At 37.4% G+C, this 25125-nt stretch overlaps 1 protein-coding gene across 2 annotated transcripts in view; it reads left to right on the top strand.

The window, feature by feature from the left end:
- PLDP1 (phospholipase D P1) overlaps positions 1-25125 on the top strand; it is a 349866-nt gene that overhangs the window by 101212 nt on the left and 223529 nt on the right. For both annotated transcript variants that reach the window (XM_089419470.1, XM_089419468.1), the window contains exons 7-8: positions 488-730; positions 869-985. In XM_089419470.1, the coding sequence (XP_089275596.1) occupies positions 488-730; positions 869-985 (360 nt within the window). The remainder of the gene's footprint in view (positions 1-487; positions 731-868; positions 986-25125) is intronic.

Raw genomic sequence — 25125 nt, forward strand, 5'->3', positions numbered from 1 at the left:
GGATTAAGGGAGTGTGTTAAAGTGAATATTAGTTTATAATAGTTGATAAGATATTAGACTTGGGCATTAATAAAGTTAATTTGATTTTAGGTTATTTTATGCTTTTATGTCTTAGTGTGTTTCTCAATCTATCCCACATTCATAAAGTGGACTGACTCAACTTGCTCGTAATCCCGTATTAAAAAGCTTTCACTTTATCATTATGCAATACAATACAGAGCTCTTTTGAGTTATCTTGGTTTCTTTATGTGCTTGATTTCCATGATAATGTGTTGCTGAAATGTTTTTTGATGCCAACTTCCAAGACTTAAACAGCATTTCTGAAAAGATGGCTAATTGGTGCATTAAAATTTACTAATCGTTTAAGTCCGCTTTGTGATACATTGCCTAATGTATGATATCCATTATGTGCTGTAATGTCACAATTATTAAATTATATGTAAATCTGAATTATTATTTGACAAACTAATGCTTCGTTGTTATATAGGTAACGTGTGGTAACAGGACTGTGAAGATAAGGACAAAGGGATCTGGTAAAGCTCGTGATTGGGTGGCAGCAATTAATGATGCAGGGCTACGGCCTCCTGAAGGATGGTGTCATCCTCATCGTTTTGGATCCTTTGCCCCACCAAGAGGTTTGACTGCTGATGGCAGTGAAGTTCAGTGGTTTATTGATGGAAAAACTGCATTTGAAGCTATTGCTTCGGCAATTGAAGAAGCTAAATCTGAGGTCAGCTTTAACACCTTTCATGTGATGCTATACTGACGAGTATCTGTCGCCCCATTGACTACAAGATTTATTATGGTGTTCTTCTTGCTTTTGTTGACATAAGGATGTATTGGTATATGATTTCATTCATCACTGCAGATATTCATAGCAAGTTGGTGGATATGTCCAGAGGTATATCTGCGTCGCCCATATGAGGTTAATGCTTCTTCTCGGCTGGATGCTTTGCTGGAAGCTAAAGCAAAGCAAGGTGTGCAGGTATTAGTCTATCTAAACCTATTGACTATAAAGAAATTGTTTATATATATACTGCTCCTCTGACTGGTAGTAGCAAAGGGAATTAATAAAGTTGGCAACAATAATAAAAGAATAAAAATTGCAGGTTATATAGTTCTTAAACAACGTTCATGAAGTGATTATGTCCATTAATAATTTAGTAATTAGTTAACCATGAAGCCATAAATGAGATTATTTGATCAATCTTACAAGTATATTTTTCCCTAAAACTTTAAGATCCCAGAATGGTGTGCGGGTATTTGTCTATATAAGAATACCAACTTTAATGAAGTCAAATTTTATTCAACATTTATATTGGTATTACAGCTATTTGTAGCTAGGGGAAATTGTATGATATGCGAACAATAATTAAAGAGTAGAAACTGTGGACTGTAAAATGATTGCATTAGAATATGTACAAAAAGTGGAAATACAATCAAGGCATATTCCTCGGCTAACAAAGACTGAAACAGGATCCAAATACGTAAAGACCTCATCATTCTTGGCAACTCTAACCAAAATATAACCCTTGGCCTGGAGCTGAAGATGTACCTCTTGCTACGGAATTCTAATGACGGCAAGAACAGAGCTATCCTTATTGTCAAGGACACATTTGACATATTAGTTTCTATTAGATTTTCTTAAACTGTGTGGTAAACAGACGTTGCACTTAAGATAATTCGTAGCCTACTAGATAGATGAGCCTTAAAAGCCACTGTAAACTGCTATTCTATTAAAGCTAAAATCTGCAAAACACATACAGTAGAAAATATATAACAAAATTCACGGGTCTGTCCTAAATCAGCAGTGTTACTAAGCAGGAAAGAATCACAATGTATTTGCTGAATCACTGTTTAAAGCAAAACAGAAACTTGGTAGTTGGACTGTAAAGACTGAAAACGTGTTCTTACTTTATCATTAATTCTAAACTGAATATGATAGAGGAAAAACACCGGAAGCTAATTCACTGCTTGATTCTGAACTGAATACTGAATGAGTAAACCTATACCTTTTCCCTTTGGTGCAATGAATCTGGACACATGCACACCAGCACTTCAACTAGAGGTGATTTGACGTATGCAGACATGTATCCTCGTGGAGATCTGCACCCTTATCTGCATGCATATGCCTAACTGATTTTAGTCAGCTACAATTAAAAATCTACTTAATAACCTAAAAAACTTAAAACTGTTAGTTTTCTCTAAGCCCAGCAAAATGGTTAACGTGGCAGTAAATTTTTATACCCAGAATTTTATTTTTACTGAAAACCCATAAAACTCAAATCTGAAATCTATGCACAGTTAACGCAGCTAAGCTTCCAACAAATTATGCACAGCAGAAACAAGAAATCCAAGCACATAACTTTTACAGAGCTTTTAATCTGAAAAACCCCGATGTGGGGAAAACCAGCAGAGAGGGATGTTATTAGGCTTCAGAGAAAATACTTAGGAAATAATTACAGCAGCAGATCCAGAGAGTGTACAGCCAAGAACGACCACAGAAATGGGCCCTCTCTCCTCTGCAATGGTACGGCCTCTCCAGCAGAGTACAACTCCTTTTCTTCAGCAGATCTCGGCGCAGGGTTTGGCCTGTCCTCCAACAGGAAATTCGGCCTTAATACTCAATGTCTCTCTCCTGCAAACATGGCCTGGGGTTCAACCAATGTTACCAGACTTGGAATCGGCAATAAATCGGTGAGGCAAAAAGGGCGAAGAGTTTTAATCGGATCAGAAAAAAATCAGCAAAAAATCGGTGAATTCAATAATAAAAATATACACATATATTGAATTAAAAAAAACATTTTTCATTAATATTCGGTAAAGCCATGTCCAAACAATGCATAATATCAATAGATGTCCAAAATATCATGAATGAATAAGTATCTCATATATGTTATGAGTCCAAACATGATCCAAAGTACTGAGTCTTGAGTCTTGACTCCTAACCAGTGACTAAATAGAAGCAGAAGTATACGCTTCTAAAAGTTTACAAAAAAATGCATACTAATCAGAAAAAATCAGTAACTAAGAGTCTAAGACTCTTAAGAGTGAGAACTAGAAGCGATTCCTCCCTCTCCTTTACTTGCTTGACTCTCAAAGTTCCCCAAGTCATGTAGGTTTAAAAGAGGAGCCTCCTATAATTGGACCCATTCTGCTGCATTTGTAGTTTGCAAATCTATCTCTTCAAGGTCGATTGGTGAATGATCCAAACCTGTCATTATCATGAGACATTGAAATTTGAATTAAAGTTTCACTTTGACGTTTGAACTTTAAAGTACGAATTAGATTATGAAACCTCAAATTCAAGCTCTCACCTAGTATTTGCTTGTTGCGAAGTCGTAGATTGTAATGGACAAATACAAGGTCATTTAAGCGTTTTTGTGTCAATCGGTTGCGCTTCTTAGAATGTATTTTCTCAAACATGCTCCAGTTGTGCTCACAACCTGAAGCATTGCATGCTTGGTTTAAGGTTCGAATGGCAAATCTCTTCAAATCTGGCATATCACTACCAAAGTTTTGCCACCAAAGACCTATCAAGTGGCAAGGGTTTGTGCGTAGAAGTACTAAATACTAAATAGTAAAAACTTAAAAAGACAAGAAAATTTAATAAAACATTTAACATACAAAATAAAGTTTATGCAAATTTAATGAATTGATGAAGCCTTCAAGCTGGGTACCTGGCAACATCTTAGACCTTTCTCGTATATCACTGGTATAGGCAAACAATTTAGATGGTGCCTTATAATCTTGTAGTTGGGAAAAGACACGACTTTGAAATTCTGGATTAGGGAAGCACCTTTCCATGCATGTCATAAGTCCTCTGCCAACCTCCCCATCCTGACTAAATTTACTCTTATCCTAAAAATATTGTGGGTTTAAGAAGTACCCAACAGCATGTAAGTTAGGATATTCTGACATATAGGAAATAGTTAAGTATAACTTGGTCTAGTGTAGAGTTAGGTAAAGTGTGGTTCTTTACTGTGTAAATTTGTAACTTAAAATCCGACAGTCACGATATGTTCTAGACATGAAGTGATCCGACGGTTCATTCTCTCCTCGGTATTATCGACACTTGATCCGTGGCTTAACACCCGATTGGTCCATGATCTCTATTTAAAGAGCATGGAGGGTCATTTGTAGGGTGACCGTTCATGAGAGAAGCTTATGTAAATTTTCTTTCTTTTATTAATAAATTGCTTGAAGTGGCCGCGTTGGCTCAGGCTGTGGATTGTTTCCCTCTTTGAGGGTTTTAACCACGCCAAGAATACTGGTGTATTGATATGTGATCTGTTTGTAAGCGGTATCCTTTGGTGTTTTGTCTGAGGAACTTACTTCGTAAATTCCTACATGGTATCAGAGCTATTTGAGGGCCGCATCCATTGGTGATCCAAATCCGAAGTTGGTACAATTGCGTCTCATTGTCGTTTCCTAGATCCACTGTTTCTGATTGCTTTCGGGCGAGAGGACTGCTCTATTGTGTTAGGAGCATTTGTTCCAGTGAGGAACCCCTTTCGTTTCACGCGAAAAGGTTTCCGGTAGCCTTAGCTACGTCATTTTTAAGATCTGGAGGAAAAAGGAGTTTTTTCAAGGAAGCACACACCCCAAAGCTTCAGTGACTAAAAAAACCCCTTCCTCTTTTCCAAAAATTACTAACCTTTTAAAGTAGCTCACTTGGTCCAAAGTTACTTTATGAGAATAGAGGTCTTGGGTTCAAGTCTTTCTTTTTGTTTAGTTACTTTTTCAAAAAACACATGTAACTTATGTTTTAAAGTTACTTTATGTAAAAGTGTTCTCACCCATTATAAAAAGTGAGTCACTTATAATTCTAAAGTCTCTTTATCTTTTATTTAAGTTACAATTTAGTGAGTAGCTCATAAAGTACCATTGTAAAAGTGAATTTCACTTATTTATAAAAGTGGGTCACATAAAATCCTTTTTTAAAGTGAGCTAATTAGATTAAGTTTGGAAAGGGGGGAGATTTTTTTAAAATATAACATTATCATTCACTTCCGCACATTCACGCACTTTGTCGGCATCTTCAACAATTTTTTTTAAAAAGCCATAACTTCTTCATCCGGAAGCCGTTTTTTTTGAATTAGCCTAATTTTTCGAGATCATTCCATTAAAACACTTAGTTTCAACATCTACAGCTTCAATTTCTGTTAAAATGGAAAGTCCATGCCAAGTTACTCTTGATAGCAACAACTACTTCCAATGGTGGTCCCACATTGTGGATTTACTTAGAAGTAAAGGTCTTTACAGAATAGCCTCAGGCCAAGAAACTAAACCTAAAGATGAAGATAAGGCAACCAAATGGGAAAATAGGTAAGATCAAGCACGTGGGTTGATAAGGATGTCTATTTCTCCAGAACTTAGATTCCATATCGCAGAACTTGATACCTCTAATGAAGCAATGAAACAACTTACTAAAATTTTTGGAATTAAAAATGAAATTAGAGCCCATCAACTCGAAAATGAGTTGCTTACATTGGATCCCAATAATTTTTCTTCCATTGAAGATTTTTTGTCCAAGTTCAAACCCTTAGACTTCTCTTGGAAGATGTTAAGGTTAAGAAAGAGGATGGTAGCCTTACTAAGTTGAGACCAACCTACTTTGTTTTTGTTTCCACCTTCCATTCTACTAGAGAAGCCTTTATTTCTCAAGGACAATACTACAAGTCCCCCTCTTTTGATGCCTTTTGTGATTCTTTACTAAGAGAACAAGAAAAACTCTTACATCTTGGTCTTCTTAATCTTGGAAATTCTTCTAAGAAAGCCTTAGCCGCCCACCAACAACCAAATTCAAAGAATCCTAAGAAGCAGTATCCTAAAAAGAATGGTCCTAAACCAAACAAGGGTCCTAAGCAATTTCAGTGTCAAAATGAAAAATCATTTTAACAAAATGATAAGGCAAATAAAAACAAAGGGAAGAGGACTGATAGATATTGCTACTTTTGTAATTGAGATGGCCACTTAGAATCCAAATGCTTTAAGAAGATGGAAGCCTTGGAAGCAACAATGAAGAAGCATAACATCCATTTGGAGCACTCCTCAAGTTCAACTTCATCTTCAAGAATAACACTTTTTGCATGTGGTTGTCAAGCATCTCGGTCTGGTTATGCAATAAATGTGTCTTCCTCTTCTCATTCTCATGAGTGGCTCATTGATTCTGGAGCTTCTTATCACATGGCCAAAAACAAAGCCATGTTTTCTTCTTTAAATGATTGTAACACCAAAAATATATATGTTGGTGATGATAGATCTTAGTGTTGTAGGCACTGAAACTGTTCACTAGACAATGGTCAATTTAATGATGTATTATGTGTTCCAACCTTATATTGCAACCTTCTATCTGTATATTAGATAACTCATTTAGGTTAAGGTAAAACCGTTGACTTTTCACCTTACGATGTTGTAATTAAGGACCTAAGAGATCCTAAACAGATTTTAGCTACTGGCATTGCTGATAATTCTACAAGGTTGTATAAGTTTAACAACTTTGGGTCATCAACACTTCCCTCGGTATTTGTTGCTCATAATGATGAAGTGAGCAATCTTTGGCATGAGCCATTTGGTCACTTAAACTATCGCTCTCTTCAAAATCTATGTAATGAAAATATGGTGACAGGTCTTCCCATCGTATCTTGTAGAGATGGTGTTTGTTTCGGATGTGTACTTGGAAAACATCATCGGGATAGTTTTGAAAAACGTGCCTCTCGGCACGCCTCAGCCCCTTTACAGCTTGTGCATAGCGATTTATGTGGTCCACTTCCAGTTGTTTCATTTTCTAGCTACAAGTATTTCTTAACTTTCATTGATGATTTCTCTAGACGCACTTGGGTATACTTCTTAAAACTCAAGAGTGAAGTCTTTAACATGTTCTTGGCCTTTAAGTCCTTTGTTGAGAAACAATCTGGACATCAAATTCTTAAGCTAAGATCTGATAATGGCGGAGAATATGTTAACAACAAATTCATCAGCTTTTGCACTGAGCATGGAATTCAAATGCAACATACTGTTCCATATACTCCACAACAAAATGGTGTAGCTGAAAGGAAGAATCACACCTTAAAGGAAATGGCTAATTGTATGCTTCAATCTAAAGGACTTAGTCTTAATTTTTGGGCAAAAGTAATTAACTGTGCAAATTACATAGTAAATCACACTTTTACTGAGGTTTTAAAGAATATCACTCCAGAAGAAGCATGGAGCTCAATTAAACCGGATGTAAGTCACTTTTGTGTTTTTGGAAGTGAAGCATGGGTCCATATTCCAGATGAGAAACATAAAGCTTTAGAACCTAAGAGTGAAAAATGTATTTTTGTTGGATATTCTGAAGATGTCAAAGGATATAGACTTATTCCACTTAAGTCCAAAAATGTTATCATTAGAAAAGATGTAAAGTTTGCTGAAAATATATCGGCCTACGAGCCTAGTTCGGCGGATGTGCCACCTCTCTCTATCCCTTCTACCTCTGAAAATATTTCTTCTTCAGATGATGACAACGAGGATGACAATCCTTCCCCACCCTCTTAGGATCCTCCTTCAGCGCCTCAGCTTCCAAAATGGGTACGTGCTACTCGGGATGCAACAGGTGCTCTTGCAGGTGATCCTACAGATCAACAACGTACACATTCTCAATTCGATAGAGCCCCTTCTTTACTGGCTCAAGCTTCAGGGAATTATGATCCTGACACCTTTGTAGAAGCTTCAGGCCATCCAGATTGGGGCACAACTATGAATGAAGAATATCGTTCATTATTGCAAATGATACATGGGATCTTGTTCCTCTTCCAAAGGGACGAAAACTTGTTAGATGCAAATGGGTTTACAGAACCAAGTATGGACCAGATGGAAAAGTTGATAAACATAAAGCTCGTCTTGTTGCTAAGGGTTTTTCACAAGTTGAAGGCATTGACTATACTGAAACCTTCTCCCCTGTTGCCAAAATGAACTCTATCCGCCTTGTTCTTTCCCTTGATGCCTCTTTCAAATGGGAAGTCCATCAGATAGATGTTAAATCTGCCTTCTTGCATGGGGACTTGCATGAAGAAATCTATATGGAACAACCCACTCGCTTTATACAAACAGATTCCAGCCTTGTATGTCGGCTTAAGAAATCCCTTTATGGTCTCAATCAAGCCCCTTGGGTTTGGTATGCCAAAATGGATAGCTTTCTTTTAGATACTGGCTTTTCTAGGTGTCATTCTGACAATACTGTCGACACCAAGAAAGTGGGTAAGTCTCTTATCATTCTTGTTCTTTATGTTGATGATCTTATCTTTACTGGTAGTGATCCCAACCTTATAAACCATGTGAAGTGCAACCTTAAAAAGAAGTTTGAAATGACAGACTTAGGACACTTGCATTATTTTCTCGGTCTTCAAGTCTTGCTATCCAAGGAAGGTATTTCCCTTTACCAGTCTAAGCATGCCTGTGATCTTCTACGTCACTTTCACATGGAAGACTGTAAGCCAGCCCCTTCTCCCTTTCAGTCTGGAGCCAAACTTTCAGTCACTTGTACTTCCCCTGAAGTTGATGCTACCTTATACTGTCAGCTTTTAGGAAAACTTTTATATCTGACCCATACCCGTCCTGACCTTTCCTTTGCTGTTGGCCTTATTGCTCAGTTTATGCAAAACCCACATGAAAGTCATTGGAAAACAACTAAAAGAATACTTCGTTATGTTCGAGGTACACTTCAGTTTGGGATTCATTACAGTGCCGAAGCATCTCCTCTATTGGTTGGTTTCACTGATTCCGATTGGGCTGGTGACCCTGATGATCGGAAGTCTACTGCAGGTTATGTCTTCATTCTTGTTTCTGGACCTATTACATGTGCTTGCAAGAAACAAAGTGCCATTTCTCTTTCTTCAATAGAAGCAGAGTATCGTGGCGCCATAGAAGCTAGTAAGGAAGAGCTGTGGCTTCGTCAGATCCTGTCAGAGTTTGGTTTTCAGCAGTAACATCCGACTACACTTTGGTGTGATAATCAAAATGCCATTCAACTATGCAAAGATCCAGTCCAACATCAACGCAACAAACACATTGAACTACACATGCACTTCATCAGAAAGCTCATTCATGACCATGTTCTTGAAGTGCAATATTGTTCAACCGATGATCAAGTTGCAGACATCTTTACAAAGGCTCTCACAGAGGCGAAGTTTACTAAACTTCGATTTATGGTTGGAGTTCAAGAAGTTGTCACTAAGGGGGGATAGGCTCTAATGCCTCTTTCCTTCTCCTATTGTGTCATATTTGTACATCCTTCAATCCTATCCCAATTTTTTCTTAAGGGGGGATGTTAGGATATTCCGAGACATAGGAAATAGTTAAGTATAACTTGGTCTAGTGTAGAGTTAGGTAAAGTGTGTTTCTTTACGATGTACATTTGTAACGTACAATCCGACGGTCACGATATGTTCTAGACATGAAGTGATCCGACGGTTCATTCTCTCCTCGATATTATCGACACTTGATCCGTGGCTTAACACCCGATGGGTCCATGATCTCTATTTAAAGAGCATGGAGGGTCATTTGTAGGGTGACCGTTCATGAGAGAAGCTTATGTAAATTTTCTTTCTTTTATTAATAAATTTCCTGAAGTGGCTACGTTGGCTCAGGCCGTGGACTGTTTCCCTCTTTGAGGGTTTTAACCACATCAAGAATACTGGTGTATTGATATGTGATCTGTTTGTGAGCGATATCCTTTGGTGTTCTGTCTGAGGAACATACCCTATAAATTCCTACAAGGGGGAGTGCAATTGCCTATCCTAATATGCATCAATAATGCCCCAAAGAGGCATATACTTTGCCTCCTCATCCCCATATCTTCTTTTGATGGCCTCCTTTGCGAGATCCATCACCTCATAAATGTAACCCATAGCGGGTTTGTCAACATCAACCATCTTGAAAGTTCCAGCATTCAAATTTAAAGAAATATGAAACATTGTAAATAAAAAGAAGCTTGAAATGAAATTCTAAAGATGAAAAAGTTAAAAGACTTGAAGTACCTGAGAACTCCAACAAGGGACTCCATCACAACAATAATCTCTTCGGCATCTTTCCAGGCACTGTCATTAAATACAAGTGCAACAATTTCAATGCCTTCAAGGGTCTTGGAATGCTTAGATGCCATCCACTCAGGTCCCAAGAACATCCTCTTCAGATTTATCTTTTGCTCAACCACAGATTGCAAAGATATGAAATTTGTTGCAAATCTAGTCACTGCAGGTCGAACAATTTCTTTACCTTCAGTGTATTTCCTCATCGTGTTTAGGACAATAGTGTGGTTGTATAGGTATTTGGTTATGGATTTTGCCTTCTCCACAACCTCATGTATCCAATGAAGCTTACCAATGTCCTCAAGCATTAAATCTATGCAATGGGCAGCAAAAGAGGTCCAAAAAATAGTGGGGTGCCTAATCTCAAAAAGTCTACCAGCAGCCATATAATTAGTTGCATTATCGGTGACAATTTGTCCATGTTCTTCGCCCACTTCTTGAACGGCTTCCTCCATCATTTCACAGATAAGTTGGGCAGTCTTAACCTTGTCTGAAGCATCCACTGATTTGAGAAACATTGTGCCTGCTAGACAAGATACAAGGAAATTTATTAAAGTTCTACTCCTCTGATCTGTCCATCCACACTTGTGATGGTGCACCCTGTTTCTACCCATGATGAACGAAACTCAGATAGCACAAGCATGACATCTTCAACACTCTCTAACAACATATCTGTCCTAAGGCTCTCTGATGAAGGGGCTTTGAACCCTAGATCTGCAATAGCAACTGCATCAATCATAGCTTGCCAAGAAGGACTTTTGGCATGGTGGAAAGGTATGTCAGAATAGTACCAAAAGTTAGCAATGGCCTTCCTTGCCTGACTATGGATATTTTTTTTCCAACCAGTGGCATCCAAGGTAGGTTGGGAACCGGGTTTTGTGCGGAGAGCAAAAAAGGTGTTTATGTTTCCACCTCCAGTGTTGAAGGAAGGAGGATTCATTTGGCCTTGAGTTTGACTTGGACTTGGAGGCATGATTTCCAAGGGAGATAAGTTGTATTTATTGCTGATTTGACCTCTGTAAAATTTCTCAGAGAAATAAAAATCTCCTCTCTTATTGATTTTCCCTTTGGGGTTTTCCCAGGGTCATTTGACAAAAAACACCCGTGTTAAATTTGTGGGTTGCTTGTGTTATTTTCAGACAAAGTGAGGAGAGTAGGTTCTTGTGTTTTAAGTTCGAAAATATTCATGTCTATGACAGCAGCTTGAAATATGTCGGGGTGGGCATTAAACTTGATGTGACTTTATGAACTTGAAACCTGGTTGGGCCGCCTAAACCTGGTTAATTTTGCTTCTGCTGAAAATTGTTAATTTGGCAGCTCAGTGATCCAATCATATGACTAGATTCCTCTTTCTGAGAGGACCAAAATTGACCTTTGAAGCACTGAGTTTGGACAAGGAAAAATGTATTTTTGAAGTCAAGCCCATAGGTGCACAAATTGTCAAGGTCAGCCTATAAGGACAAATTGCTCCTCCTCCAATGCATATAAATACAAGTGACCTCAAGCTCAATTGGACATCACATCACATCATCTCATCTTCTCTCTGTCAATTTGATTGGTTTGTACAAGTCTGAGGCAGCTCTTTTTCACACTTGTGAGCAAGGAGGAAGAATTTCAAGTGGCCGAAAATCTCAGCTAATCTGCACTTTGATCAGTGTTGACAAGGGTTATTTGGCATCATTTTGGTTTGATTTCTCTGGGGTATCTCTGTCTCACTAGGTTGCATCTTTTGGCACAAAAATTGAGGAGTTCGGAGCTGTTTGACTTGAGTTGAACACAGGAAAAATTGCATACTTTGACTGCAGAAGTTTCTCTCTCATTTGACAGAGTTGGACTTCATCATTTCACAGATAAGTTGGGCAGTCTTAACCTTGTCTGAAGCATCCACTGATTTGAGAAACATTGTGCCTGCTAGACAAGATACAAGAAAATTTATTAAAGTTCTATTCCTCTGATCTGTCCATCCATCACTTGTGATGGTGCATCCTGTTTCTACCCATGATGAAGGAAACTCAGATAGCACAAGCATGACATCTTCAACACTCTCTAACAACATATCTGTCCTAAGGCTCTCTGATGAAGGGGCTTTGAACACTAGACCTGCAATAGCAACTGCATCAATCATAGCTTGCCAATAAGGACTTCTGGCATAGTGGAAAGGTATGTCAGAATAGTACCAAAAGTTAGCAATGGCCTTCCTTGCCTGACTATGGATATTTTTTTTCCAACTAGTGGCATCCAAGGTAGGTTGTGAACCGGGTTTTGTGCGGGGAGCAAAAAAGGTGACTATGTTTCCACCTCGAGTGTTGAAGGAAGGAGGATTCATTTGGCCTTGAGTTTGACTTGGACTTGGAGGCATGTGTGGGAAACTTGGGAACGACATTGAGGATCCAACCGAGGGAGGTTGCAAGGGTGTAGTGGAAGAAAAACCATCAACTCCAAGAGTTCCTATTTCAATATTTTGCTTTGCTTTCTTGGCATTACGCTGACGCAACATATCAATGGCCAAGGTTGCTTGGTGTTTGACATTTTCGTCAACTTTGTTGCAGAGACCTATATCATGGCCAGGTATTTGTGCAAGGTGGAACTTGAATCTATAAATGCCTCCACTACATTTCGCTTTGCAAAATTTACAAAGGAGCTTGGGGTCTCGGGCAATCTTGCCACAATAAGCCCAAGCAAAGTCCTTCTCCCTTGGCATTGTTGTTGTTTTGGACTTGTGTTTAAATTGTGGAATCTGTTAAGATTTGGAGTCGTGCCCACTACCTTTTGTTTAATTCGGCTCCTATAAACAGTAAAAGACAATAAAATATTAAAATTAAAAATTCCATATATGTGCTTATTGAATCATCCATGGAGACTCAAATGATGTATATGCAAGCGTGATAATTTATGTGCTGTCCTATATTTCAATAAAACAAATTTTCATGTATGATTCTAGTCAAAAGTATGCAATGCTGTTTCTAATCTATGATAACAGTTAAAAACTTTTGACTACAATTGCTCAACAAGTTTGGAGAGTATGAAGATGGACTTTCAAATGTGCATATTTAAATTTTAAACCACTGTCTCTCTAGAGTCTAGAGTCGACCATGTCTGTCTGTGACTCTGTTGAATAGACTTCAAGAAAATTCCAAGAGTAGGACTAGTCACTGTGCGGCTGTGCCTATCATGCTGGAGTATAGGGACATCGATCAATGGGAAAAACAAGTGAAGCAAAAAGTCCAGTCATGGATGGAAATACATTCCAAAGCCAACTCTCACGTGATAGAAACAGTAAGAACCCGAAACCCCTCAACGTCGCTCGTCTCTGCAAACCACCCGAAACGCCTCAACGTTGCTCGTCTCAGCGTCTTTGCAAAGCCCGTGGCATCCTAGCAAAGTCTGGAATGCAGCGTCGGTGCAACTGCAAACTTTAAGTTTGGATTCTGGAACGCAGCGTCTTTGCAAACTAAAGCATTTATAATCACCAAAGAACAATCTATTCAGCGTCTCTGCAAACCCGAAAGGCCTCAGCGTCGCTCGTCTCAACGTCTTTGCAAGGCCCATGGCGTCCATGCGGCGTCTATGGAATGTGGTATGCAAACTGCAAATGCAGCGTCGGTGCAAACTGCAAACCCGAAACAACTCTCTCGCTGTTCAATACGGCCAGGCTACGACCCCTCTTTCTCTGAACAAGATGGCCCCTTCTCTCAACTGCTTGACCTTCCTTCTGTTGAAGAGTGTTATTAGGTTCGGTCATCATAATTTTTATCGTTATGTATTTTATTTAAAAAGCAAAAAAAGAAGAAAAATGATTTTTTATTATTGTTTCATTAGTTAGGCATGCTCTTCGTGCTTCTAGGATTTGTTGAGTCAAAGTCCTATTTGGACTTCTTGTAAAGAAAAAGGGAAATATTTTTTAAATGTATTTTGAGTTAATGCACATCAAGAAGCCAAGTTGGCCCTCCTGGATGACAGGTTGGCTCACCCAGCAGTTGTGTCTTTTCGCATGTTAGAACAACTATATATTGGCATATGCCCTCCTTCAAATGGCAAGCAATTCGATGCTTCTCTGTGATGAATTCTGAACTAAAATGATGCAAAGTTTCCTGAGGAGAAAGGGCTAAAATGATGCGAGTCTCCTGAGGTTAAAATTCTGAAATTGATGCGAGTGTTTCCTAAGGCAGAGATGTGTGAAATTCAGAAGTGAAGAAATGCGAAGTTCTCTGTGGTAAATGGTTGAAGAAATGCATGTTCTCTGTGGCAGATATTTTGAAATAAGAGCAAGTTCCTTGTGGCATATGAGCTATGTTTGATGAAAGTTATAGCGACTGATATTGATGTTATTTCCTGTGACTAAAATTGATGAATATGGGGGGGCTTGACTTGGCATCTTGAAGGTTGGATTTAGGTCTTGCGTTTCTCACTTTGATCTGATTCTATAAGAAGAGGAGATTTTCTGGGTTTTCCGCCTTGTAAGGTTTTTGCCCTGGCTTGGAGCTTATATCTTGCGTCTCTTGTTTTTCTGTGATCTTCATATTTTGGCATTTTGGTAATTTCTTGATGAAAAGAAGAAAAAGAATACAAATAATAATAAATAAGCCAACAAATTTCACAAGTAATTATCATGATAGAGATTTCAACACTAACACCTAAACCACTGATTTCTCAACATGTTATCAGAGTAAGGTTAGAGGAAGGAAGCTTGAAGATCACATTCAGTTGGCATTCAAAGGAGATCATTATCATAGATTCAAAGTCTGAATTTGACAGAGCAACCCAACATCTACTCTCTGTCTGGTACTCAAGCTAAAGAAAAAGAGATGGTCTCTGAAACATTGACATACAAAGATACTGCAGTTACCCTAGAAAGTATTGTAGATCCGAACCTGTGATAGCAGTTGAAGATCTGAACTAAGAGATCTGCTGAAGTATATGGTTATGGTATGTAACAATCAAGAGGTCTGAATTAACCTTGTAAGACAAGACAGGTAAAACAAGAAAAGAACTCGCATTTGTTCTTCTGAGATAGCTCGCATGACATGCTCTTAAGGCATATCTTTCTCTGAGTTCACATATATTACAGTAGTTCGATATTCTATGGTAACTTGCTATTAAAATCTGTAGTAATCATTGAATCTCTGTGGCACACTATTATACTCTGTGGCTCACATTATAATCTGAAGCTCGCAGTTGTTTATTTACAACACGCTTCTCAACTATGACTCGTATACATGTCTGTGAGGATCGAATAGAATACTATGGCTCGCACTCAAGTTCTGTGTCTCCTGTTAAAGTTCTTTATGGTTCCTGTGACAGCCCATGTGGCACTTCATTGTGATAGCTCGCATTGTATATCTGTGGTGGTTCGAATTTTATTGTTCGTATCTCTTTTGTGTGCGCTCGCGTGTTTTGTAGTTGCTAGCATCTATACTCCATACTCTGTGGCTCGTTTTATGATGTATGGACAATGACCTTAATAGTGATCTATCTATATCCAGTAAGACAATGATATATTTTACAGTGACTTGGAGACATACCTGTGATCTGCATGATGGTGGCATTAAATGACAGTTGATATGGCAGTGATATAGTTGCAAAGCAATGACTGTTGATATGATAAGAAACTTAGCATATCAATGATCATAATATAGCTGGTGGCAGTGAGTTTTTGATGTAGCAGTGAACATGACAATAATAGTGACCTTTAATACCTTGTTGCATAACAATGACTTTGATGAGTGAGTGACAAGTGATCTTAGTATGATGTGCGTGGCCTGAAAGATACAAAGCCCTAAAAATCTGAAGCAACACTTATTTCAAAGTAAATCCTTGGCTAACCGTTATCCCAAGCTACAACACTTCGAAAAAGTTCAATAGTCCGAAATCTGAAGTTACAGTGGTTAATGTGGTCCAAAGGAGTTGAGGTAATTGAACAAGATCCAATAAGATCGAGATTCCATCTGCTATTACTAGTCCGAGAAGACAAACCTGTTTACAAAACTTGAAAAAACCAAGACAAAGAAATTTCTGTGGTTGAGCTGTTGAAGCATCTTTTGTTAAACACTGATACATGACAATAGAAGAAATATTAAAGGGCTAGATCTTTGCGAGAAGGGACAAGGTAAGGTCAAAAGAGGTACACATTATTGTGCATTGATAAGTCTTCTAGATCATAGTTATTGATCTTATGCTTTTTTGAAATTTTATTGTCAAGAAGGTACGCTAAAATTTGTCATAGTATTTGATGTTGATTTTGGGTAGCATCGGATGTGCTCTAGCTCCGAAATTGGGTGGAGGGGCTAGAACACATGAAATTTCCAGAACCCAGAAATCGTTTTGAGAAATTCCACCCGGATGAGGAGTTATTAAAATAATTAATATTTTTAATGGGTTCCTAAATCTAAACTTAGGAAAATAAAAAGATTAATGTGTGTTAATAAAAATATGGGTGAGAAGGTTCTAGGTGACGAGGATCAAGCTGTTTTAATCTTAGCCGTTGATTAGAGATTTATTCTTGGCTGTTGATTCATCAACATGAAAAGTATAAGAGGAGGCTTGAGGGTCAGTTGGAGATACACTGAAGAGATTAAAGAGTTCGATTTTTCAGGGGTGAGGTTTGCTAAGAAAATCAAGCTAGTGATCTGAGTTGCAGTGAGGGGCAGTTCGACAAGGGAACTTCAGTCCGAGGGAAGAATACATAACAGAGACATAGAGTAGCACTGGGAGAGACAACGCAATCCTAGAGAGGGTGATGCAGAGGCTGTAGGCGCTGACACAGGCCCTTAGACGTAGCGCTGGGGAGATTTTGTGGGGCAGAGAGGGAGCAGTTCAAAAAATTGACTTTCTGAGCAAGGAAGGCTCACTGTGGGGTGACGCAGTTCTAGCATAGAGCTTGGAGTAGCCATTGCTGCCCAACAATGGGAACAACCAGGTCATCTGTGGGGTTTGATCATCCTTGCTGAATTTGCCGGAATATCTATCTCCGTATAGAGATTCATAAATTTTCACATTTGAAGTTCACATTTGAAGTATTCTCTTGCATATTAGGACTAGGTTCTGTAATCAAAGAATCAAATCTTGGTATAAAAGGCTTGTCAATAAAGTTTCTGGGGTTTACATAGAATTTGCAATTCATAATGTGATAGATCTTGGAGACCTTAAAGTATCTAGAGTTTTGCAACTAACTCTCTAGTGTGGTTGTAGAACTTTGCGAATGACAAGTCTTGGCATCTAGGGTTTGTAAACCCTAATAAAGTTTGAATAAAAGGAGAAACCGTAGGAATAGAAACCTAACCATTTTCTTATGATATATAAAGCAAGAATCTGGTTCTTGAGCTTGATAGGGATGACACAATGCATCTTATTAGTTATTATAGCTATATTCTATAACATAAGATTTAGAAGCTATGTCGAGACATTTTGTGAGGGAGACTATCTCAGTCATAGTAGAGATCTCTTACTTCCTCTTTTCTTGGACTTCTTCTCTTCAACTTCCTCCACTTCTTCGGTGATATGGGCTTCTTCTCTTCTTTTGATATTGTCCCTTTAAGACAATCTTTCCTATAATGTCCATAATTTTACATCCATAGCATTGAATCTCATCTATGGTCTTCTTTCTTCTTTGAGGACCAAAATTTTCCAACCTTCCTTTTCCTTTCTGCAAGAGTCCTTTAACCTTCAACACTTTTGCCCTCAACTTGTCTTCTTCTATCTTGCATAGAAACCACAAGTTGTCGAATGAGGTAACTTTCTTATCCCCATGGACATTTGTTACCTTGTTCATCAGTTAGTGCATTTAGAACAATGATGATTATCTTCTTATCATCTCTCCCAGATCTCGCAGTTGAGATATTATGAAGATATCCCTTCATTCTTTGATACCTTCAATTTTGTGTAGATCAGATCTAAGTCATGTGACCTTCTTTATCGCATCTTCAGAGAATATTCTTACGAGCTTATCATATACATCTCTTTGATGTCTCCAATATTGCTATATGAGGGGACCTTTCATAAGAATCCCTTTCCATGAATTCAGAGGAGACCTTTTTCATTGATGTGTTCAATGACTTCACTTTCTTCAAGGACTATGTCTATCCTCCTTTTTCATGCAAGGAATTTCGATGACCCAACCAACTTATAGATCTCCTTGCAAACATGAAGTCATTTTACCAAATTTAATTAAAGAATGAAAGATACTTACTTGACAAGTGAAGATGAAATCTTCTACTTGATCACTTTGATGATGGTTGAAGAAGATGTATTAGTGCTCCCTCTTGGATGATCTTCTTCCAAATGAAAAAGCCTTTCTTCAATAAAGAAGATTGCTCCTTTTATGATGACAACACCTTTTGATTTGGCTCCTTTTGATGAGGATGATTTGCTGCTTCCTCGGATGATCTTATTCAAGGACAAGGAGAGGATCCTTGCTTGCTTTATAACCTTGAAGATGATGACAATACCTTCTAGCCTTCAAGATACTTTGACTTCTTTGGTAGTGAATGAGTGCAAATCAAAATTGCTTCTAGGGTTTTGACTTTCTTCAAGATGATGTGATCTTCGTCTTTAAAGTTCTTCGAGCTACCTTGCTTTGTAGATAACTTGATGAGGGTCTTTGTGGTCTTTTGATGATGACTAGAGGATCCAAAACTTTTGTTGTTGTAGACTGCTTCTTCGATCTAGGGTTTTATTCTTCAATGTAGATCTTGATCTTTTGCTTTGATAGCCTTCGACTTGCTTAGATGCCTTTCTTGAAACTCGATCCTTGAGTGTCTCTTTGATTAGATGCCCTTCCTTTGACTTGAGCACCTTAGCTCTGATACCATGTTGAGAAATCTAGGGCATTAGCATTAGGTGATTTCTCTTTGATTAATGACTGTTTGTGAATGCATTTTTCTTCTTTAGATTAGGATTTTCTTCTTGTTATATTATTAGTGTTCTTCTTAATCAAACAGTAACCAATGCATGAACATATATAAACAAGAGACACAACATGTAGGCTATGAGCCAGGGTCAAAACCTCTCAATTTTTGAGAGGAAAACCCACAAATTCTTCTTATAGAGATTCCAATTGATGAATACCAAGACCAAGACCCTTGACTAGCCACTCTAAGACTAAGACACCAACTCTCTTGATAGTCAACCTTCTGCTTGACTACTCCTCTTCCACTTCGCTTACTTCGCTTATCACCATGAACTGAGATCATCTCCTATCGAACTTTAGTGACATGGAAACTCATCACTGTCATAACACCATACCGAATTCCTGTGGCTTCATAAGAATACTGATATGTGGCTTCCAGAAGTCTGGACTTCATGCAATCGAACTCCTTGACTGTGATTGTATTCGAGCTCCTTGACTCCTTGTTGTCCCTTGAAAAGTCCTTAGATTCCCTTTATCATGAGAGTCCTTCACTGCGCTTTCAGTACCTTCTTTCTGTGATCCGAATCTCAGAGAATCTGAGTTTCTGAACTGTGATTACCCTTAAACATATCCTCACTGTCCTATGAACTTCTTCACTGTAATTATCATCCGAAATTACAAAGATGTATACGAATTCTTTGCTGTCCCTTCCATCGAACTTGTCTCTGATATACCCATCCGAAAATCTCAGAGAGATCCGAAATTATAGAGATGTATACGAATTCTCTATTGTCCCTTCCATCGAACTTGTCTCTGATATACCCATCTGAAAATCTCAGAGAGATCCGAAATTTTTCGTGTGTAAATGCGAAGAGCCTAGCTATGTATATATAGTAGTTTGTCTTCATAAATAAGCCGACATGATCTTACGAAGGGATGTGTCCATTTAATTGTGAGCTTAAATGAGTTTAATTTATTCATTTGGAGGCTGACTTGAAGAGGATGACTAGTGCTTTTCGTTGGAGGGCTATCTAGACATTTTGTAGACTCATATACATTGATATATCCCCAAGAAGGGTTCTTCATACATGACATAGACTCTGACTTTTAATGACCAATCCTAAGGCTCTAAATGGGAGCCAACTAAAAGAAAATCACTTGCTCATGAAACCCATGAAGCAAGGCTTACAATAATAATTTTATTTTTCTTCATTACATCATTTACAAAAGTCACAATTACATGTCATTATGAAGACCGAACCTAGTTACAATTTTCAATAGGGCCTAAACCTCTCCTCTTGAGAGGAAAACCCACAAGAATTCTTCTCTTTTTATAGAATGTTCAAATGACGAATTCCAAGACCTAAGACCCTTGTCAAAGACCCCTCCAAGACCAAGTCATACTTCTCCTTCTTGATGAACTTTTTTTTCCAGCTACTTTGACCCAGCAGCTTCTAGCTACAAGATACAACAACATGCCCAAAGGGGTCTTACATGTATGACAATGACTCTTTTGACTTCATAATTCTATGACAAAACCTAGGAGCACTCAATGGGTACTTGACCTACAAATAAATTTATCTTGAGCATGAAACTCATGCATAAAGAATGACAATAATAAATTTATTCTCTTTAATATCAAATATATAAAATCATGATTACAATGGACATTATGAACACTGAACCTAGTTACACATTTCAACACTCCCTCTTAACTAGGGAGATATTCATAATCCATACATGGTACTTGCACATTCTCATACTGAAGAATTTTCATAAGAAGAGTTGGATTGATAAGCCATTTTATTTTATCAGCTTATATCTGTGCATCTCATCATATCAACCAACATTGTCAGATAGCAAGGCCTTGACTAACAACTCTATCTCTCCACAAGATCAGAGCACAATGCTGGTGAGACAATGACTAATAGACACCTTTCATCATTGTCTCTCAAGGCTCATACCCAATTCGGATGTTCACAAGGTATGTCCATTTAGGACCATTCTTGTCTTGGAATAACACATCTCAACGAATTTCCTCTTCGACTACTCTTGCCTATTGGATGCCCTAACACATCCTCAAATAGTATTAGAATCAATCTCAAATGCTTACCCAATCCTCCATTCTTTCTTCATAACACGAAGACAAAAATGATGTGTCTATCTCTCTCTCTCAACTAGGGAGGATCTGCACATTCCTATAAAAGGAATATTTACAAGCTCCCTTTTAACAAAGGACTTGTCCAAGCTCCCTCTCAACTAGGGATTTGTTTCCAACAACAACTATTTGCTCTTTGGTGGAGATCATGGTACTATTAACTGCTTGTAGGGATCCTCTTTCTGCATCATGTCATGAACTTCATCTTCTTCATCATGGAGCCTTCTTCATCATCACTTTATCGTAGGGCATCGACCATCTTCTCCATCACTTCTCCTTCAACGAACCATTGTGTTGAAATAATAGTCATGTCATCCTTCTCTTCATCGGAAAGTGGTCTTCTAGTCCACATCTGACTTTTCTTCATACAACTACCTCTTCCAAGTCATGTTTCTTTTAGGATCTTCCATCCAATGACATGAGCATTAGTTGTAGGTGACTTCTACAACCTTCTTTCGGTAGCCCTATAACAACCCAACCAGATGCTTTCAAAATTCAAAATGAACAATAAATCAAAGTTTCCTCTTTATGATGGCCTTTGGTCATGACATCAACTTCTTGTAGCATCAACATCCCGCATATGTATGAATCCATCTGCAAGACACATATTACCAAGGTTTTCCTTTTCCATCATGCATATCAAGGTCTTCATACCTTCTTCATGGAGATGTCATCGCTAATCCTTCTTGTTATGAGATGTTGATCACTTATCTTATCTTAGATATATCTTTCACGAACTCTCCTTGCTTTCTTCACATATTGCTTTCCTCATGATCTTCTTTACATGGTTCTTTCAACATAGGAACCATGATTGTCAAGCACCTCATATTCAATATGATGTCATATTATGCTGATTTCATCTTATCAATATGTAGAAGAGTTCAAGGCACATTGTCTACATGCCTTCATGCATCATTCTAATGGAAGAGATCCTTCTTCTTCGATCATGCTCATGAGATAGAGCATTCAACCATGCTATCTGCAACTATATGATGACATGACTTTATCTATTAAATATATACATACCTCTTCCTTCTTTTGGTCATCTACACTTCCTTCTAGTAGCTTCCTTTTCTTACTTGAAGATGAAAGTACTTCAACCAATTCAACTTGCTGCACATCTTCGTCATCATACCTTACCAGTGGATTCCACACAAGGTGGAATGTAGACCATCTGCGAGACACTTTCTTCTTCTTAAGTAGAGGTGAATATTTTAACAAAGATTCCAATGGAGGATCTTAATGATCCTCATTCTGCAAATGCTCCTTTCTAATGATGATGATGTATGATGTTCTCTGTATCTTCTATCTTGCTAGATGACTTTCTCCAACCATATAGATTGGTACTTCAGTTGTCCTTATATGCTTCCAATGGAGATGCCATGAGCTACTTCCTTTTTATTAGGACCACTGCTACAAACCATGTAGAATTTCTACTTCAGCTATCCTTCCATGCTTCTATGATGATGTCATCTCTATTTCAGCTCAATTGCATATATCATACTTGATGATCCCTACATATACTTGTTAACTTCTATGTACATGAAAATTTTTGAGAGACCTTCTAATAGTGGAGGTCTATCACTTCTGCCTTCTTTGATTTTTTCTTTTCTAATTCTTCCACTTCTTCAGTAACATGGGCTTCATTTCTTTCCTTTCTCTTCTTGTTGTCCTTCTTGAGTTTAGGACAATTCTTTTAAAGTGCCCATATTCATTACACTCATAGCATTGTATCTTTGGCATATCGATCTTCATCTTTTTCCGAGGATCAAACTTTACAAGCTTTTTGCCTTCAACCTAGTTTCTTCAATCTTACATAATGACCAAAGTTCACTGAATGGAGTAGCTTCCTTCTTTCCATAGATACTTGATACAAAGGTGCCACATTCATCAGGTAGTGCATTGAGTACAACGGTGGTCATCTCTTTATCATACATTATTTCTCCTACTTCTTCTAGTTGATCTCTTATTTGTGATACCCTCATAAGGTATGAGGCTACCCCTTCTTACTTTGATACCTTCATCTTGTATAGTTCGGTTCTTAGTGATATAACTTTTCCTGCAATGCTTACATAAAACAATTCTACGAACTTTCATAGATATCTTTCAATTTCTCCAACTTTGCTACATAAGGGATGAGGGAATTCTTGATTTATTCTATGAGGATTCTTTGAGCCCTTGTTTCCCCTTTCATATACTTCGATAGTGCTTGAGCTTACTCTTGAGATGGTTTGGAGATTGAACCCTTAACATATTCAATAACTTGATTCTCTATGAGGATCAAATCTATCTTCTTTTTATATGCAAGGAAATTTGATAACCCAACCAATTTGTTGCTTTCCTTGCAGAACGAAGTCATGTTGATAGTAGATTTAGACATAAATATAAAGATACTTGAAGATGATATCTTCAACTTGATGTCTGCACGATGATGATGACAATTGAAGATGTCTTCTTTAAGATGATTGCTTCCTTGATGATGTCTTTCTTCTTTAAAGATGACAATACTTCTTTTCTAGATGATATGCTTGAGATGTGATCCTTTTTCTTCAAAGAGATGGAGATCACCTTGATTTCTTTGATGATGATGGCAATGCTTCTTCTTGCTTTCTTTGGATGTAGAAATGTAGAATATGGAGACTTCAAAATGCTTCAAAAGTGTAGTCCTTTCTTTGAGTGGAGGTAGGGTCCTTGAGGTCTTCTTCTCCTTGTGATGATGTGATCCTTGAGATGAGTACTCCTCCTTGGTGCTTCTTAGTCCTCCTTAATGATTTCCTTGTGCTCGGCCCTTATGTATCCTTCTTCAATGATGTGATCTTCAAGCTTCCTCTTCTTCTTGATGTAGTCTGTTATGAACATGAATTATGTAAAAATAAATAAAAATAGATAATAAATAATAATCATAATAATATAAATATAATAATAAATGATAAGTAAATTAACTAATGGTTAGTTAGTTAATAATGAAAAGGCATGTCTTAGGGACATGCCTGTTTGTGAAAGGGTACTTACCTGACTATATATACGGGACCCTCATTCTCATTTGTATTCATCCTATATCAATTCTTTAATACAATATACATTTTACAATTGCTACCCTACGATGGATGTCTTTGTCTACGAAGTATTTTAAATATTTCCACTGCGTATACGACTTTTGGTTGTTACATTGGTATCAGAGCTGTTCGATCCTCTCGTCGCTCAATAACTGCACAGAGCTGTGTTCTCCGATCCAAGTTTTTGACCATCAAATTCATTAACATTGTTGTCGTTGAAGTGTTTTGCTACAAGAATTTGGATTTTCTCTATTTCGCTGTCAAGCATTTGCCCATTCAATAATAATACTAATAATAAAAATTTATATATATATATATATATGGAGAGAAAATAAAAAGTAAAAAAAAGATAGAAAAAAATATAGAAAAAAAATCAAATTCAAAAAAAAGAAAAAAAGAAAAAAATAAGTACATATAAAGATTACAAAAAAAGATTTAAAATAAATAAATAAATATTGTCCGATGTAAATTTTAAAGGAGAACATTCATATATATATAAATGTTCCACATTATTGATAAAAGGTGCATAATAAAGTTAAGAGGAATTCTTTCCAAATATATTTAAAGTATATGTAAGAGAAGGAAGAGTAGATAATATTATCTTGATTCTTCATTAAGTGGTTTACAAGCCCGTGGTTTTAGAAACCCATGGTATTTTAAAAGTAAAAGAAAAACAAAAGGAATACAAAATCTCTTTATGTGAATGGTAAGTTTTACTTTTTATGTGGAGAACATTAACGAAGGTTTTAGAAACCCATGGTAATTGCCCATGGTATTTTAAAAGTAAAAGAAAAACAAAAGGAATACAAAATCTCTTTATGTGAATGGTAAGTTTTACTTTTTATGTGGAGAACATTAACCAAGTCAAAAGTACATAAGTGAACATATATTTTATATTATACCCCAAAGAGGTGAATAGCCACGTTTCACTAGGGTTGTAACTTTTCAAAAAGAAAAAAAAATATTATAAATAAAAGATATATAAAGAGAAGTATT

Source organism: Pinus tabuliformis, chromosome 4_1, assembly GCF_031772625.1.
Source record: "Pinus tabuliformis cultivar Carrire ecotype Pingquan chromosome 4_1, CPIR1, whole genome shotgun sequence".
Classification (NCBI taxonomy): Eukaryota; Viridiplantae; Streptophyta; class Pinopsida; order Pinales; family Pinaceae; genus Pinus; species Pinus tabuliformis.